Source organism: Periplaneta americana, chromosome 11, assembly GCF_040183065.1.
Source record: "Periplaneta americana isolate PAMFEO1 chromosome 11, P.americana_PAMFEO1_priV1, whole genome shotgun sequence".
NCBI lineage: Eukaryota > Metazoa > Arthropoda > Insecta > Blattodea > Blattidae > Periplaneta > Periplaneta americana.
In genome coordinates, this window is record NC_091127.1 from 132,400,095 (window position 1) to 132,420,196 (window position 20,102).

The 20,102-nt window shown below is 36.1% G+C and overlaps 1 protein-coding gene across 1 annotated transcript in view; it reads right to left on the bottom strand.

Moving 5' to 3' along the window:
• The window catches only part of LOC138709337 (uncharacterized), a 439,964-nt gene that overhangs the window by 220,222 nt on the left and 199,640 nt on the right, over positions 1 to 20,102 (bottom strand). Inside the window, exons 18-22 of the mRNA XM_069840036.1 lie at positions 16,057 to 16,250; positions 13,574 to 13,734; positions 12,298 to 12,466; positions 8,468 to 8,661; positions 2,540 to 2,669 (exon numbers count right to left, since the gene is read on the bottom strand). Of these exons, the coding sequence (XP_069696137.1) occupies positions 2,540 to 2,669; positions 8,468 to 8,661; positions 12,298 to 12,466; positions 13,574 to 13,734; positions 16,057 to 16,250 (848 nt within the window). The remainder of the gene's footprint in view (positions 1 to 2,539; positions 2,670 to 8,467; positions 8,662 to 12,297; positions 12,467 to 13,573; positions 13,735 to 16,056; positions 16,251 to 20,102) is intronic.

A 20,102-nucleotide genomic window follows, 5' to 3' on the forward strand; every position in this document is an offset into this window, starting at 1 on the left:
GGAGCCAGTTCGGTGTGGCACTGTCTGCGACCATATAACCACAGTCTAGTATATAGTCACGAAACTCAATACGTAGTAAATATGCATACATAGATAGTTGCTAACCACTAGGATCGCTACTATCGCCTCATTATAGACAATGCGAAATAGTACCTGCTCAGTCTATTGTTCCTAGTACCCTCAAAACTAAAGCTTTGTGACTGTATATACTAGACTGTGATTTAACGCTGTACAAAAGTCTACTGATTCAAGTTTATGTGGGTTTCTTATGGCAGACACTGAGTCGAAATCAATTTGACTCAGTAGTTAACATTCCGCCCACTAGAGCGCAGTAATGCAGAAATTTCGCTAGATGGCAGGATTGTTGGAGACGTTAGGCAGGGAACCATCAAGCGCACGAAAACACAAGTTAAAGTTTCGCGCCAAATCTTAATGTAATGTTAGCAAGTCCTCAAGTTCCAAGCTTTGGCAATAACTCTCTTTCAAGTACCTGAAGATAATATAAAATAGTTACAAGACCAGTCAAGACGCAGGTAACACTGATCTCGCTTTTGCAGAATCGGTATCTTTAAGTAAGTTCAGTCATTGCCGGATCATCGGACTTCAATGTCAACAAATTTCCACTTCCAGCACAAAGATACTATCAGTTCTGCTAGAAAGGTGGTTCCTGGATGAAACAACATATTGATAGCATTATGGTATGTTGAAACAGTGTATGACTACGTACATTCGAAGATTTTCGAACCCATAATTTCTCCGCCTTTATATGATTTGAAACGAGAAAAACTTACTGTATTTCTACGACACATGAAGTGACGGAGGCAAACATAAAATACTGAATGTTTTCACTGTCACAGTTTCTTTTCAATTTTTAGCAGTTGCTAGCTGATCTCGTATCTGAGAAAGATAAGTATATCCTAAATTTTTCTCGATAATAGTTTTCAATTTGTGTCACTATTAGGGCAGGTCCCTCCATGACTTGATGCATAGCTGTGGATAAATCTTCCACCAATTTAAGGGACTGCAATGTCTTTCAATGAATGCCCGTTTGCAGCCTCTAGTATGTGTGTGGCACAACTTAGAAAATATAAACTCTCCATTCGAAGAAAATAATGTATCTGCTCCGAATTCCTCTACGAAATTCTGTACCTGAAATTTAAAAAACCTAATTTCAAACTTCTATAATACCCGTTCAAATAACACGTATTTTCTAATTCCTCAGACAGACCGTTTACCTGTAATTCTCTGAATGTCATTGACTTTAACATAACACAATTCCCTCGTCCGTCTTCCTGTCATAAGATGTTACCACTTTCTTAGTACACACAACTGTCCCTGAGCACTTGCAACGTGAATTTTGGGTACATTGTACCTGTAAAATTACCCATGAACATGACTCACAAGTCCCCCAAGTACCAAGCTTTGGTTATTGCCCATGAAGGCGACAAGAGTGTACGTACCGAATGGTCTGAGTTAACATTATTTAAGGCTGTACACTTTGGGAAAATGATTATATTTCCAATGCAATATAGATTCACTGGAAAATTGACAATACTACATGTAATAGTAGTAGTAATAATAATAATAATAATAATAATAATAATAATAATAATAATAATAATAATAATAATATGCCGTGGCACGACAGCCTCGTGTCCACATGCCTCAGCAGAAGTGAACGATGATCCAATCAGAACGGAGGTATACCCCCAGCCGTTACAGATTTCGCTACCTGTCACATCCTATAGGTAGGTACAGGAAAATCCTTACAAATAATGCAGTACTACGAAATGGATTTTATATGGGTTTCACAGATAAGATCTAACCCATCACCAGATATTAGTATAGCAATGTCCTTGCCAAAAATATTGTGACAATTACGACTGGCATAACAGCAAATTTTGAAATCTGATGGAAAAACTGAAAAATCCTGAAGAATGGATTAACATCATTACACTGTTACATCCACAAGGGGAATAAATTAAATAAATAAATAAACACATAAATAAATAAATACAGTAAATACATGAGTGAATGAATAAATAAACACGTAAATAAAGAAATAACTATATAAATAACAAGTGAAAGAAACTAGTCGTGACTATGGATTCCTACATCATTATCATCACAATGTAGAAGACAGTAATACTCATCATCTGAAGATAATATGACTGTTTCTAGAATTAGTAACTTTTGAAGAATCTTCCTCCCAATTGGGCTATTATTCTTTTCATGTTCAATGGAAGTAAAATGCTTGAAATATAACCCTCACAAATACCATAATGTTAGTTGTAGGCTTAGTAGTGGAAGCAACAACAACAACAACAATATAATAATAATAATAATAATAATAATAATAATAATAATAATAATAATAATAATAATAATAATAATAATAACAATAACAATAATTATAACAATAAAGAAATAAACATATATAAATAAATTCAGACCCCTTTGGTACAAATCACTTTTTTTTTAATTGACGGTAATAGAAATTGCCAGCAGATGGCTTCCGACATAATGTATTTTCGCTTACCTTGCTGAGGACGATTCTTCCATTGGTGCGGTGCATCAGGTAACCGACTACCACCCCCATAAGGTATATGGTGAGGCGATGTGTGGGTAGCACATACGTCAGGTTACCCGACGCATACAGCTGTGTCAACCTGCAAGGAAGGTTTAGTATCCAAGTTATTAAAGACAAGAAGGAAGTATGTTCTGTAACGAGGCAACGAGATGATCTGTGGCCAGACTGTGGAGCCGTATCCTTGAGCGGGGAAGCACAATCGCGGAAGATGTTGCTAATGTTTAAGACGTATAGGACCTATAGCTGCTGAATACAGTGCGTTCGTAGCTCGGCCGGACCGTTCCGCGGCCTTGAGAGGCACAGTCATAATGTCCAAATAAAAATGTCCGAAGCAAAAATGTCCAAAGTGTAAAATGTCCAAATACAAAAATGTCCTAATCAAAAATGTCCGAACACAAAAATGTCCAAATGAAAATGTCTGAAGCAAAAATGTCCAGTACAAATATGTGCAAACTGAAAAATGTCCAAACACGAATATGTCCAAACCAAAAATGTCCAATTGAAAATGTTCGAAGCAAAAATGCCCAAAGGGTATAATGTCCAAACACAAAAAGGTCCAATACAAATATATCCAAACCAAAAATGTCGAAACTGAAAATTTTCCAAAGCATAAACGTCCAAAGTGTAAAATGTCCAAATCAAAAACGTCCAAACGAAAATGGTCTAAATAAACAAACTTAAGAAGTAACTCATATTTCATACTCGGGTGAGCCATTCACGAGTGATTAAGTAGCCTATCATTAAATGGGGTCATAATAATAAGTACAAAACAAAAATGTCCAAATATAATAAAACTATTTCCAAAGCAAAAATGTTCGAAACTAAAATTTACGGTATCTACCTAAATACCACCAACAAAAATTTAACACCAGCTGTGAATGAAATTTCTGAGGCAATTCTTCAACAGTGAAACAAATTAATTTTTAATTCTCGGAAAACAGATGCAGTTACACATTTTAAATTTTTAACAGTATTTGTTGACTCTTGACTCTTAACAGAGTATGGTTAGCAGTATTGGTTCAAATAATTGTCTCAAAAAGTTCAATCATTACCGTAGATATTTATATCACAAGTATTCTCATTATAACAACAACATTTACTGGCGTAGTATACAAGGGAATGAATGCAATGCGCGCTGCACAATTGATCATTTTGAGCTAATAACTATTTTATACGATGAGACTGAGGCACATTGCATGAAGGGAATACTGTAGATGCAGCTAGAACAGAAACCCCTCGCAGCATTTTACACATTGGATATTTTAAACTTTGGACGTTTTTGTATTGGACATTATTGCTTTGGACATTTTGCTTAAAGGATAATATATTTTTCTTCAGAGAGTATTGTGATTAACACCATGAACACTATTGCTTTGGACAGTTTGCACTTTGGACATTTTTGTATTGGACATTTTACACATTGGACATTTTGCACTTTGGACATTTTTGAATTGGACATTATTGCTTTGAACATTTTACACATTAGATATTTCGCTTGAAGAATAATACATTTTTCTTCAGAGAATTTTGTGTTGGACACTACTGCTTTGGACATTTAGCACTTTGGACATTATTGGTTTGGACATTTTACACTTTGGACATTTTAAACTTTGGACATTATTGTTTTGGACATTTTACACATTGGACATTTTGCACTTTGGACATTTTAAATTTTGGACATTATTGTTTTGGACATTTTACACATTGGGCATTTTCCACTTTGAACATTTTTATATTGAACATTATTGCTTTTAACATTTTACACATTGGACATTTTGCTTAAAGAATAATATATTTTTCTTCGGAGAGTTTTGTGGTCAACACTATTGCTTTGGACATTTTGCACTTTGGACATTTTTGTATTGGACATTATTGCTTTCGACATTTTACACGTTGGACATTTTCTTAAAGAATAATATATTTTTCTTCGGAGAGTTTTGTGGTAAACACTATTGCATTGGACATTTTGCACTTTGGACATTTTTGTATTGGACATTTTACACTTTGGAGCTTTGGACATTTTTTGTATTGGACATTTTACACATTGGGCATTTTAACTTTGGACATTTTACATATTGGACATTTTGCACTTTGGACGTTTTAAACTTTGAACATTATTGTTTTGGACATTTTATATTGGACATTTTGCACTTTGGATATTTTTGTCTTGGACATTTTACACTTTGGACATTTTTGTATCGGTCATTATTGCTTTGGACATTTTACAAATCGGACATTTTGCTTAAAGAATAATTTAATTTTCTTTGAAGAGTTTTGTGATGAACACTATTGCTTTGGACATTTTGCACTTTGGACATTTTTGTATTGGACATTTTGTACTTCGGACATTTTGCACTTTGGACATTTTTTTATTGCACATTTTACACTTTGGACATTTTTGTTTTGGCATTTTGCTTCGGACATAATGACCTGGAACGGGCTGACGCGCCAATCAGGTCCAGCCGAGCTATGAACGCACTGAGAAGTTCAAAGCCTTGGTATTGTATTTCACGAACTTTCTCGCCCATAACTCGACTTTTGATTCACCTTAGAAACAAATGACTTTCGTCTGGGAATTCTAGCATTGTACTCAACCTTATTCAGGATCATCCGAACAGTTCTAACATGAACATCCTTACCTATATCTTCCTTCAGCTGTGCTATAATCTCCACAGTAGAAACCATTGGAGTTTTCTTTACTTGATCCACTATTTTCCTCTGTTCCCTTGGACTTAGTTTCGATGGCTGCCAATTCTGGATTGATTCTGCACAGTCTTGAACTTCTTGTATCGTTTAACAAAGTGGAACACTGTTATTTGACTACTTTGTAATGATTCTGCGATCTCTCCATAAGTTTTGCCTTCTTTGGATAGATTTAGTACCATGTTTCTAATTTTAGTGCTGGTCTCAATTCCTTTACGTCTCATGTTCACTGTAATCATTACTGATGGAATAATGACGAAGCACAATTAGACTCTATGAAGAGGATAAATACGTACTGATCAAATCGACACTTACCAAGTACTTTGTGTATTAATTTAAGAGGTTTGTTTACTAACTCAATGGTGTGTTCCAATACTTTCGTTCTAGCAGAAAACAATCGTGTGAAAAAATAATAATTTTCTGTCCTATAAAAAGGGAGGTTTAAAATATCCCTTTAGATTAATGTACAGTAGAAAGAGAAGAATACACTTCATATTCAAGCAAACTAATACCTCTCAATCTGTAGTAAATATAAGCATAACTCTTTGTCAAAACCCTCTGTTCCAATTCTTAATTTCAAACTTGAATCCGGAAAGCAATTGTTAATAGTTCTGTGCGCTGCAATTTCAAAATCTAAAATTATAGTTGACGGATTAAAGAACTCGTTTCATAGCGTGCAAATTTGTCTCCACATAGTTACGTAACATGTAACACTTTTGCTCTGAAGTAAACAGTAAACAACTTGAATATAACCCACCTCAGACAATACATGAATCATATACAGTTACTTGAAAAGTTTCACGCACGTATAAAACGTCCCATTTGTTAAAACAATTGAATTGTTTGAACATAAATACCGCTTATTACTTTTACCTGAATCAAAGTCTACATGAAAAAATTGTTCGTCTTCATTTGTTTGTAATTGATGCATTATGTAACAGCTCTAAGGCATATGCGCTGATCGCGGAGCTATTGGTATGTGCTTCTTTCTACCTCTGTAGACTGCTAAACGAATGTTCAAGTTATCTATGTGTAGAGACGAAATACCAGTATTGGTACCATTATTTTGATAATGACGGACAAACAATTTTATTTGGTGGCTATGTGAATTCACCACATGCTTTTTACGAGCTATATACACTTCCATATCTCTGTCATATAACGACAAGTGTACTGTATATGGTCGCCCACTTCACCTAAGATTTCACTCCCTCACAATTTGTTTCGATCTTTGCACAACACTTATTCACCGCACATCTCCACGATTTAAGTCCTGTCTGCATGTCTCGTTGAAATTTGTATTTAAAGTTACTGAAGAGTATACATTCTGCACCACGATTAGTAAGAGAGCTTATGAAGTCCAAATGGGTACATAATTGTCCTGGTACACCGCAACGTAATGGATTAGCCTACTAATGTTACTATCTGAAAGTTTACTCATGCAGGTAGACCTCCTATTAAAGCTACTTCTTAGTATGTAATGGTTTATTTTACGATGCTTTATCAACTGCGATGAGTAGGATTGCCAACTCTCCCATATTCCCAGGGACCTACAGTATTTGGCCCTAATTTTAAAAGTCTCCCCCTCTAGTATTTTTCTTTTCTTCAAAAATATTTCTTCCTTATTTTTGTACAATGTAAAAATCTTTATTTCAAACAACCATTTCTTGTGCATGAATATGCATTTTAACGTTCCAGAGATGCATTGAAATGTGGAGTCCCTATAGAAGGCAATGCTTGACAGAAATGGGTTTCAGCGCTCATGAGTTTAAATTCAAACAATGTTCGTTACAAATTTGGAAATACGAGTGAGTTTTGTTCTGAGCTTATCAGATAGTAATGCCCATATAGATAGTGTTTTTTCTCATGAAGAGTAGCTAAGTGGACACATGGTCGAAACAAGAGCGCGACGCATATAATCAAATCAGAACTGCAAATTGCAGTCAACTTCAACTATTCATGCAGGTAATGTTCACACTTTGTTAGAAACAATAAAAGCTATTACTCGACGCAAAATCTGTCTCAAAATATTCTCCATTTAAGTCTAATTACCAAAGCCACAAGCAACTATGACTAGATTTTTGACTGTTTGATGAAGATTACCTAAATGTAAAGTTACTTTTACTAACTGAACTGAACAATTTGTCAATTTTCTATGTGCTATTTTGTCAATTACTTTGTCTCCCGTATTTACTTTAAAAAGTTGGCAAACCTATGCAATGGTTATCTAGCGTCTGAGTTAAATGAAGGAGATAATGCCAGAGAAATGAGTCCAGAGTTCAAAGTTGAAAGTTATCTAGCATTTGCTCTTAATGGGTTGAGGGAAAACCCCGCAGAAAAACTCAACGAAATTAACTTGTCCCAAACTGGATTTCAACCCCCGCCTGCTCGTTTCACGGTGAGACATCCTGACCATTACTCCACAATGGTAAACATCATAGCGTCTACTAAAGCGAATCTGGGCAACTTCATTTATCAATGATAGCAATAAATAAAAGACGTTTATGTAATTTAAGATCCTCACTTTATACTATTTTGTTACTGATAACTTTGCAGTGTATTGAGCTGAACTACTAGTACGTTTCTATTTTTTTAGTAATTTACGTCTAGCCTTCTTTCATTTTCTCGTAGTTTTTCTGCCTTTCCTATCGCTACCATATAGTACTTTTGCTACAAATTATATCTGATTTGCCGTAGCTTAATCCGTTTTCTCCACACACTTCTACCAGAGACACGCTCCACTATTGCGTTTTAAACTTATTTCGAACACCAACACAAACTTTTGATATTATTAAGTGAATTATAAATCCTTAAGCTCGACGTTAGGATATCTCACTACATTATCACCCCTCTCTTCCTGAAAACAAGTTATACGTTTTTTTTCTTAACAGCTTCTTGGTGAGCCCCCGAAGTAGCTCAGGCGGTAGCGCGTTTGTCTGCTGATCCGGAGTTTCGCTCGGACGCGGGTTCGATTCCCGCTTGGACTGATTACCTGGTTGGGTTTTTCCGAAGTTATCTCCAATCGTAAGGCGAATATCAGGTAATCTATGGCGAATCCTCGGCCACATCTCGCTAAATACCATCTCGCTATCACCAATCTCATCGACGCTAAATAACCTAGTAGTTGAAACAGCGTCGTTAAATAACAAAGAAACAGCTGCTTGGTATACATACGATACGCCATTGTATATGATAATCGTCAATCGCTTGCTGTAAATGACGTAATAGCGCAGCAAAGTGGATGCGGCAGCGGCGGCAGCTATCACGACCATTCCCAACCGGCGAGACCTCCACAACAGGTAGATGAACACGGGGGACACGATGAAAAGCTGCATGTCCATCGCCAACTGGTGCGTCTGTGGTAAGCACTGCAACAATGGAAGGAATACAGTCTTCTCTCTTTCACTTAACATTTCTAAGTCACGAAACATAAAAATTGTTACACGTTACACAGTTTCTCTTTATACGCTTTACACATTACACATTTCAGCTTCTATATCACATTACGAATAATATTATTGTGCTTTTTTGTAACTTTACTCTTTATACGCTTTACACATTACACATTTCAGCTTCTATATCACATTACGAGTACTAGTATTGTGTTTTTTTAACTGTTCTTTTTAAGACATACATAAATGAATTCATCTTTTACAATTAGAAATTGGTTCATTTACAAATTGCATTGTTTTAGTATATGTCTATGTATATATATATATATATATATATATATATATATATATATATAATTAATTTTGTAGCAGTCCAATGATGTAGGTAACCAACGAAAGTGAGAGCAGTGCAAAGGTTATACATGCATAGCTTAAGGAGAGCAGCTATGTATAGAACGAACAGGAGAAGTACTGTCCTTAATAAGTGGAAAACATTGCATTATTAAGAAAATCAATATTCAGAGGCGCTAACTGGGAATTATTCAACCCAGAATTAGAGCTCTTTTGGCTTCCGCATTCTAGGAAATTTTCCTTCATAGCTGAAGCTAGAATTAATTGATCTTTAAAATTGAAATGTACGTATAATGAGAAGGTTCTCTATGGTTGTGAAACTTGGACTCTCACTTTGAGAGAGGAACATAGATTAAGGGTGTTTGAGAATAAGATTCTTAGGAAAATATTTGGGGCTAAGGGGGATGAAGTTACAGGAGAATGGAGAATGTTACACAACACAGAACTGCACGCATTGTATTCTTCACCTGACATAATTAGGAACATTAATAATAATAATAATAATAATAATAATAATAATAATTATTATTATTATTATTATTATTATTATTATTATTATTATTATTATTATTATTATTATTATTATTATTATTATTATTTATTTAACCTAAATCCAGACGTTTGAGATGGGCATGGCATGTAGCACGTATGGGCGAATCCAGACATGCATATAGAGTGATAGTTGGGAGGCCGGAGGAAAAAAGACCTTTGGGGAGGCCGAGACGTAGATGAGAAGATAATATTAAAATGAATTTGAGGGATGTGAGATATGATGATAGAGACTGCATTAATCTTGGTCAGGTTAGGGACCAAAGGCGGGCTTATGTGAGGGCGGCAATGAACCTCCGGGTTCCTTAAAAGCCAGTAAGTAAGTATAATGAAAAGGAATTCCTTAGCTTTTACAAATTCTTTAAACTATAAACTTTGTTCGAAGATTCGTAAATTAGCAGCGCAAATAAGCTTGTTATGATTTTCAGTAACACATACGCTACTAAACGTACCGTTAGTTTTTCATTAAAACTAACAAACCCAACATTAGGTAGATTTTCACAAACCTAACAAGGCAACATTACGCACTAAGCTATTTGATCATGATAAGCGCACTATGTTTGGATTTGCTTCTTTAAATAACTTTTTCGAGACCTAAAAGGTGGAGGAATTCGAAGAAGAGATTCGGATGAAATATCATCTTAAAAGGTTCATTTCGCATAGCAGTATTGTTATAATAATGACAATGATGCATTACTCGAGAAGTTTCGAAAGTTTTATACATAGACGCAGTTATTGAGCATCCCGTATTGTAATTTATAATGTACAAGTAATGTTTTGTTGGTTATTCAAAGTCACACATTATTGGCTATAACAACTTCTGTCGTGAAATAATTTTATTGCTTTTTTCAAAACTATGTCAACAAAAGTGCAAAGAGTTATTAATTCAACTCCACTTTATAATGATCATTTTGTTCACCTCTGTCTTTTCGTCACTGCGCTCTGTACAGCATTACTGCAGCCAGATAGCACGCGAATGAATCGAAGGTTGTTCACGCGCTATTTCTTATACATCCCCAGCATACCATATTCACTTCTAATAATATTTTGTTTTTACAAAAATTAGTATATAAAACATATTGTTATGTATTTTCTTTGCAAGTGTCTTATAATAAATGCTCAAATCTCCTCCTTTAGCATGAATACGTGCATCAACCCATCGTAGTATTGACTCCTGGATGCGCTGATATATCGGAGAATCTCGGATTGTCTCGCAGTCTTCCTAATTATGATCACGACGACTCTCTCTATACCGTACACTAGATTTGCATTCACAAACTACTTTAAAGGCCCCTATAAAATGAGCATAGCAAATTTAGTTCGGAAGCATGAAGGCCAAGGAGTTGGTCCACATCAATCAATCCAGCAGTCGCGGAACTTTCAACTGACAGACAAACATACACATTGAAATGTGTATTAGCTCCATCATGCATGAAGTACATGCCTCGTCGCATCGTTAATGGGCCATTTTTTAACAAAACAGACAAGTCGCCTTCTAAAAACGCTTTCTTTCGTCAGTCGAGGCTGTAAAAAAAACAGTTATAACAAGAAAACAAAGAGTTTCCCGGTCTATGTTCATGTAACATGTTTTCATCCTCTAGATGTGAGTAATGTTTCCTCAAAGTTTTGACGTACATTTTAGTTACACTACTTATATTTTGATTCTTGGAATCCAAGGGATCAGGAAGAAACATATAAAGTTAAATGTTATGTCATATTGAGCTCTTGATTGTTTCCGTAAGTGCTATTCAATTAATTTATGTAGATATTCCTTTCCATAATGAGTAGGTAAAAATATATGTCCTCAATTCATTAAAAGTGCAATTACTTGTTCTGAACATTTACTAAATCATATGAAATTCCATGGAATAAAATCTCACCGAAATGTTCTCTTATGCATTAGTTTTTGGAATGCTACCATTTAACCTTATTGATTCCCAGCATAAATCGCAAATTTTTTTGTCTTTGTTTTACTAATGTGTCTCTTGCAGAATCTTCGAGTCGGTCAAGTTCAGTTTCAGTTGAGCCAGTCCAGTTAGACAGTTAGCTGCGAGAAAGCTGGACGTATCCAGTGGAAATCTTGGGTTCGAAGTACAGTGAACTTAAGTGAGTACTGAGGCAGCGTCCAGGCGAGGGCAACGTGTCCGGAAGTCTTAGGTTCGAAGTACAGTGAACTGACTCTGGAAGTCTTGGGTTCGAAGTGCAGTGGACTGTTATCTGGAAGTCTTGGGTTCGACATACCGTTAACTTGAGTGAGTGAGCTAGAAGAACTAGCCAACGCGAACGAACTGTGAACTGAGAACTGACAGTTTTGTTTTGTAAATAGTGCTTTGTGAACATTAGTTGAAATTAGGAGTACATTGTTGTTCTTCTCAACAATAAATATGACTAGTCATTGTCGTTCTTTGGAGTGCAATAACGAATTCTCTGTTGCAGTGTTGAGTGGAATACCCATTGTTGACGGATGTGATTAAAGATAGAAGTAAAAACCACATTGTTGTTATTATTGAATGAATAAAAGTTACAATACAGTTCTTGAACTTGGTCACTGGCCTTGTGTGGGATTTATGGTAAATAAAACAACTTTGGGATTGGTTTCGTCCAGAGACTTCTGTGTGGTATAGCCGTAATTTTATTATACCGTTACGATCTCCATATCGATCGTCTGTTCTCAATAGTATATTCTATAAGAATGTATGAATACCAACACACCATGTTCTCGATACCAAGGTAGTTTTGTATGTAGAGAAAATTCTTCCACATGTTGTTCTGACAGAGATCCACGTGGTGTTTTATCACCTGGTTCCACAAAGGACCCGACCCCAGGTGACCCAGAATATGCGTGCAAAACAAAACAATGGCCAGATGATTTGGCGTTATCCTGAAACAAGATCAGCGAATCTAAATACTGGTGTAAGTAAATATGAAATTTGGTGAAATCAGATGACATACTTTTTCAGTGTACTCACTGTATGGAAATCAATATAACTATTATATTAAGTAGACATATAGGTCTATTTGTCTTATCATTTACGTATCTAACGCTTAAAATTCAACAAAATCGTCCTGTTTACCATTCCATTGATTAAGCAAGATTCTGTATTATAATAATAATAATAATAATAATAATAATAATAATAATAATAATAATAATAATAATATCATCAATAAAATATCATCATCCGGGTCAAGTCCACCTACATTATAAGAAAAATAAGGGATCGTCTTCAAATGTTTCTCTTTCTGAAGGAGACCTCGACTATATACATTCCACAGATATATTATCCTGTGAGTGAATAAGCCAGGCACTAAGATATTCAACAGCATTTTTATAAAATTGACAAGAAGACACAAGAAATTCTGTTTTGAAATAGATATAATCTCCTTCTATCGTAGCTAAAAGTTCCTTAATTTATGCTGGTATAAATTTATTTTCATTCCTGGAGTTCAATCTTTCTATTAATCTTGATAACGATATAGAAGTCTCAACTGCAGTTACGTCCTCTCTTTCAATTCTGATTGTGGCATCATGAGAAAGAAGCAAAGTTGCATTAGGAAAATTCATTCACAACAATGCCTAAAGGTCATTAAACCATATTAACAATTAACACTGAAAATCCGGGAAATCTGAGGATACATAATTAAATCCGGGAACATTCTGGAGAACAATGTTGTCTGGGGTTAAAAGCAAAATTCAGGGACCGTCCCCGGGAAGCTGGTACATCTGGTAACCTTACCAAATAGGCCGGTAATAACTATTTATATCCTTACCTGAGATAAAGATTATATAATTATTCTATAATACCGTCGTTAATAGTAAAAAAACTGAACAAAATACAATTACTGTAAAAATAATAATCATGTCATACACATTAAGTCAATGTATATTTTCAACTTCTCTCTCTAGCAAGTCTTTTCGCAAAAGACTATCCAAGACCTGTATTATTTCCTTTTTCACTACGAGACACAGTTTCCATACGATTATTACCTGAAGTAGCGGGTTAGGAATCTGTTCCATAGTGGAATCCTCTTGCTCCTGTCAAGTTCCCTCAGGAAACTGATTGATGTCAGAAGTCCTTCAAACAATACGAAAGAGTCTGTGTAGATAATCGAAGTTCTTAAAACCATAGACCAAACATTCGAGAATGTCTGAAACAAATGTGAAAAGTGAATTATATGCTAACACCTCCATACTAACTTGTTACAGTTTTAAGAGTCCATTCTTTGACGGTGAAAAGGCTCAAAAGTCATTTTTCAAAGCTGAAGATCTGAGTGCAATTCCCGGTGAGTCTAAGTGAAAACTCTAGAAAGTTTCCTAGAACAGTCTCTGTGATTTCACACGTCTCTGCTCTCGAGCTTCTTGAGAGGGGAAGCATAGCTATAAGAGCAAAGTAGGGGGAGTGGCAGTGGAAGGGAAGGAGATGTTTAAATAGCGGAGACAGAACACTCGATTCTACTCGTATTGCGAAAGGACAGAGCACTTTTAAATTTGCAGACTTACAAATCGCAGCTTTTCTTCCGGTGGCCTTGGCTTGCCTTAGCTATCGAACATAACACCTGTTACATGGACGAGTTTACTCGACTCCACTTGCTCTGCGAAAGGACAAAATTCCTTTCAATATGCAGACTTCCAGCTTTTGCCATTTCTTTTTACATCCTGATGTCAGCTTTTCCAGCGTATCGACCTCCTCGCTGTATGTGGTACGTAAGAGGTTACGTTCATTTCCGGCTTTTCCCCTTAAAAATTTTCTAGACCTCCTTCAGTGGAGCAGCGAAACCCGGAAGGACACAAGTACCCAAGGCTTGGAACTTGAATATTCTGTTCCCCTCACTCCCGAATTCCCATTTCAAGGATGCGTTTTCGCGTACGTTTTAAATTTCTCGTCCCAATTCCCCTCTCTTTCAATTCAATTACACTCCCTCACGTGCTCTACTAGCTCTGCTCCGAGAGGAGAAACGCGCTTCGATGTCACAGGCTGCCCATTTGGAAATGGCTATGAACGTATTCCGAATCTCAACGCTGAGCAATCTTATGGCATCACGGTATTACGAATTTCAACGATGACGTCACTGATGCTCCACCGGTGTCGCACAGGTTCCATCAGCTTGCAGAGGTGGTGGCAATTTCCATCAGCCGCCATCAGTGAATCTGATTGGTTCCTGTATAGGGCGGGAATTAGCAGAAGAATGACATAGTGCTCTGTTGTGTCTGCTTTGGTTCTGCTGTATTGTTTGTAATGAGCACAACGTAAAATCAATATGTTAATGGCTTATGAGCGAACATGTGAACGGACCAGTTATTACTATTTGTTCAAGAAATAAATTGTTTATGCTCTCTTTTCTTTGAACGAGATGACAGTACGAAAATTTCTCAAAATCTTGCTATTGTAGCACAGACAACAACTTGTACAGCCGTCATGACAGCAAATGAACTTCCCAGCAGTTTTGTTCCTATTTTCGCTGTAGCGTGACGTCATTGTTGTCCACCGGTCCGGTGAGATTAGGAATACGCTGTATCCTAGAGGTGCAACCAATTCCCGTCATTATTTCGCCGTCTCTCTGCTATTCATTACTGACTGCTGCAGTCAAATATACCCTTTAGGAGACCTACTTCGTGTGATTCCTACGGCGAAAGATATATGAAAAACCTAGCCACGATAATGTAAGGAGATAACGTCGACACGTATGTATCCAAAGCATATAATATGGGCAGATCACAATCATATAAAATTTATTCCGTGACGTCAGAGTCCCAAATGGTTGAATTGAAACTATTTTATCAAGAATTATAGCTATTCTCGAGCAACGAACAGTTAAAACATAACGGATGATTAAACATTAGATAGAGTGGAGTACGTTAATCTTTCCTGTTTGTCATTCAGTTCATGAGTGGGAGAGGCATTATACCGCAGTACAAATGTAAACACACAAGATAATGGTGCCGTATTTATGTAATGAGTGCTTTATGGAGGCCATGGGGTAAATACCAGATGTTAAATAGAAGTGATAACCAATCTGCTTATATGAAACGTGTTAGAATATTCTGCTTTATAAAAAAATAAAACTTCTTATTTTTTTCTTACTCATTTCAAATAATAGCCCATTAATTTTAATAAATATTATTATATTTTATTTGTATAATGAATAGAATTATTATTATATTTAATATCTATAATAATAGGATATCAATTCCTGGATACTGTTATGAACAAAGTCAGTATTAGCGGATAGATAGACGATATTATTAGAAACCACTTCTTGTGTAAGAAATTCTGACATCGTGCACTTCGTCAAAATTTCAATTATATTCTTTACTACAACAGATTTCCACCTCTTGTAACGTTACTCTGTACATACGATACGCATTCTATGTGTTATTGTATTTTATCAATTGTGAAGAATAAATTCTGATGTCGCGATAAGACCAACTGGTAAAAGTGGGATGACTTCTCCTGAATTCAAATGTTTTACCTCTGCCCCGTAGGTTTTGTTGATGAAGGGAGTGAAGCACAAAACGAGGAATTTATGAAACACGAGTAGGGCGAAGGCATTCAGAGCGCGGATCCCGTGCAAGCAAGAAATGTCGTGCTGGTTCGAGTCTGTGTTCAGCAGCGTCCGCAAGTTCTTCCTCAGCGAGAACGCCTTCACCAGCGCCACAGATTTCACTGCGAACAGACAACAACCTTTAAGCAAACACTGTTACTTAAGTATTCATGGTATTCTAGTTGCTGCTAGGTTTTGGGGTATTTGCACCGTGTAAAGACATTCAATGTTTTGGAGCTACACGATTGCTCCATCCTCATGCAAAGTAGGGAAAGAGGAACGGAAAAAACCTTTCTCTAGGTTCTGCTACGGAGAGCTACTCCCTAGTCCTAACCTAATATGCAGCAGTCCATAGGTTTTTAATTAAGAGTTTGACTGATACATGTTTGTCACCTTGACTCAAAAATCATTAAAAATAGTGGTCTAAATATGTGTCATTATTAGGGAAAGGATGTTCATGCATATGCATATTTTTCTCTAGCGTTGTGTGAATATGCTGAAAGATTATCTACATGAATCAAAAATTTCTGAATACAGTGATATTACTTTTATTGTGCATAAAATTGCATATTTTGCCTTTATTTTTAAAAGCATCATATTTTAACATTTATCCAGGGTAACAGCATATTATGTATGTTTATTTGTCTTTCCCTCATTTTTAAAAGTGTGTAATCTCGTAAACACGACTAATTTATGTTTATGAATTCTGAAAGTAACGATGACGCCCTCATAGGGAGCCTCTCAAGTTAGCAATTGGTATTCCTTTACTGCAGTCTTTAGCAGACTTCGATAGAACAATATCCAGTTTAACATCAGTTCCAGGAAATGTAGGAGATGAAAAGAACAAGAAAACAGCAAATATTTTTTCCAAAAACCCTGGCTATTATCAACTTAAAGAAATGCAAGATATTCTAGAAGGAAAAACACCCCAGAAACCAACAAAATCTTCTATAAAAGAGCTCACAGCTTTTGTGCCAGTCCCTCTTACTTCTTGTGAAGTAAAACGAAGTTTTTCGCGCTACAAAGCTATGCTGAGAAACAACAGGCGAAGAATGACAACGGAAAACATACGCCACTGCTTAGTTGTGAACTGTAACAGCATATATGGAGCATTCAGCAATGAGGCAAGCACTTCAAAATCCATAGACTAAACGTAAGTTACCAATACCTTATTATTCTGTTAAAATAATCTCCGACTGATAATGCATATTTTGTAGCATATTTATATATTTTTACGGCATAAATCATATATATTCTTCACGTTTTTAAGCCATGAACTTCCTTTTCCTGGTCATTATCATTTCTATTTTTTTTTCCAAAAGTACAAAAAAAAATATTTAACGACGGAAGAAATTCTTAATTTTTTTCGTTTCAATATGATGCCATTTAGGTACAATGGTGCACACAAGGATTATCTACGTTGAAATAATCACGTCCTAACGGACAGTTCACGTGAGTTGCACGTCAGATGACGCTCCTATTTTTAACTATTAGTTTAGACAGACTAAATCGATTCTTAGATCCTTTATACCAGTGCTATAAATCGAATGACTCTTTATATATCATCGTAATATTAGAAAACACCGAAAAAAATACAATGAAGTAGGATGAAAACACACTCAATAGGATACGAAAAAAAATATCCCAATAGGACTAAAACCCGAGTTATTACACGGGAACGGACACGTTGTATAGTCGTAAATGAGATGAACATGAGCTCTTGATACTAGGTATGCGCGATGCTTAATTCTTTCACTTCGAATTATTCTAGTAGGGCAATATTTTTGCCTACCACTATATTTTTCATAATACTGTAGAAAATGTAAAGACGATAGTTTAATGTCACAAGTTAATTCATAACAAAAAGTGCTGAACTCCATATAAATAATTAATACATCATAACTCAAAAACTAAATGTCATATACAGGGCGTTTCAAAAATACGGGGCATAATTTCAGGTATGTATTTCCCACATGTAGACAATCAAAATAGTTCATTACAACATGGCCTTCACAACATTGAAATTCACCGGAACGTTTTTCTTTCCGCAGGTCGTTGTCATTACAGAAGAAGTTCAAAATGTCCACCTCCTGCTTGAATACAGACCTCACACCGCTGTCTCATTGACCTGCGAACACGATCCCAAACTCCAGCAATATTGCGTATGTCCTCAGAACTTGCCACAATTCGATTCCGAAGGGATTCCAAATCAGGCACCGGAGACGAATAAACCAATGATTTTAAATGGCCCCACAAGTAGAAATCGAGAGGGTTCAGATCAGGTGAGCGTGGAGGCCAAGCAATTGGGCCACCTCTACCTAACCATCGATCAGGAAACCTTCAATCCAAGTACCGGCGAGCCGTACGACTGAAGTGTGCAGGAGCGCCATCATGCAAGAAGTGAATGTGTTGACGATTGATCAGTGGAGTGTCTTCTAAAACATGAGGTGTTTTCCAGGAAGTTTGTGTACGCCTGCCCCGTAAGTCTGTTTACAAGTACATGGGGTCCAACTAATCGATCACCAATGATACCGGCCCACATGTTGAGGGAGAACCGCACCTGGTGATGAGATGGAACAGTTGCACGTGGGTTTTCATACGCCCATACATGCTGATTGTGGAAATTTGTTATGCCATCTCGTGTGAACTGTGCTTCATCTGTAAATAATACTAAGGCAGGAAAGTTCGGATTTACACCACACTGCTGCAAGAACCACTGACAGAACCTAACTAGTGCAGGGTAATCTGCTGATGACAGGGCCTGTACACGTTGCAAATGATAAGGATACAATTGATACTCTTTCAACAGTCTCCAGACAGTCTTATGAGGAACATTGACTTGCAACGCTACCCTTCGTGTGCTGATAGAAGGAGTCATGTTCACAGGCTCCAGAATCTCCTCCTGTACTTCTGGAGTTGTAGATCTTGGTCGTCCCCTTCCCAAACCAGGAGAGTTAAATTTTCCATACTCGCACAGACTGTAATGGAGACGTACAAATGTCTTCCGATCTAGATATTGTCGCTGTGGGTATCTCTCCTGGTACAAACGACGAGCCAGCGCAGCATTGCCGTCCGCCTTACCGTACATGAAGTGTACCTCTTCCAGCTCTTGATTTTTATACATGTCGCACAGTCTAACGCCTACACAACACTGAATGTAACCTTCGCCTCGGAATGAACTGTCAGAGTGCCCTCCTAATGTCTCCTTTGACGGCAACGACTTGCGGAAAGAAAAACGTTCCGGTGAATTTCAATGTTCTGAAGGTCATAACTCGGAAATGAAGCATTTCCGGACACATGTTGTAATGAACTTTTTTGATTGTCTACATGTAGGAAATACATACCTGAAATTATGGCCCGTATTTTTTAAACATCCTGTATAATATAATCTAATTTTATTCAGAGTTCAGTCTAAATGACATATCATAGGTTTAAAATCAATAACACTTACAAAAGTAAATGATCATTGTATATTATAACATTGAAATGCAAACGTTTTCGCCCTTGGGCATCATCAGGCATTTGACTCACAATATCTTATGCAATTTTTACTATATATTAGCTGTGAAATATGTACCAGGTAATTTATGTTTACAATCTTGCGTATATTAGTAAATAACTATTTGTATGGTTAACTCTATGGTAAGAAACAATCTGAAAATTTAAAATTAATACAGGTATTAAAATTAAATGTAACAAAATTGAAATTAAAATGTAACATTGATCTTATATTTCTTAATTATAAATTGTAATCATTAAAACATAAAAAAATTGGAAATTTATCTTTTGAAGAGGTGGAGAAGTTCAAATATCTGGGAGCAACAGTAACAAATATAAATTATTTTCGGGAGTAAATTAAACACTGAAAAAATATGGGAAATGCTTGTTATTATTCGGTTGAGAAACTTTTATCATCCAGTCTGCTGTCAAAAAATCTGAAAGTTAGAATTTATAAAACAGTTATATTACCGGTT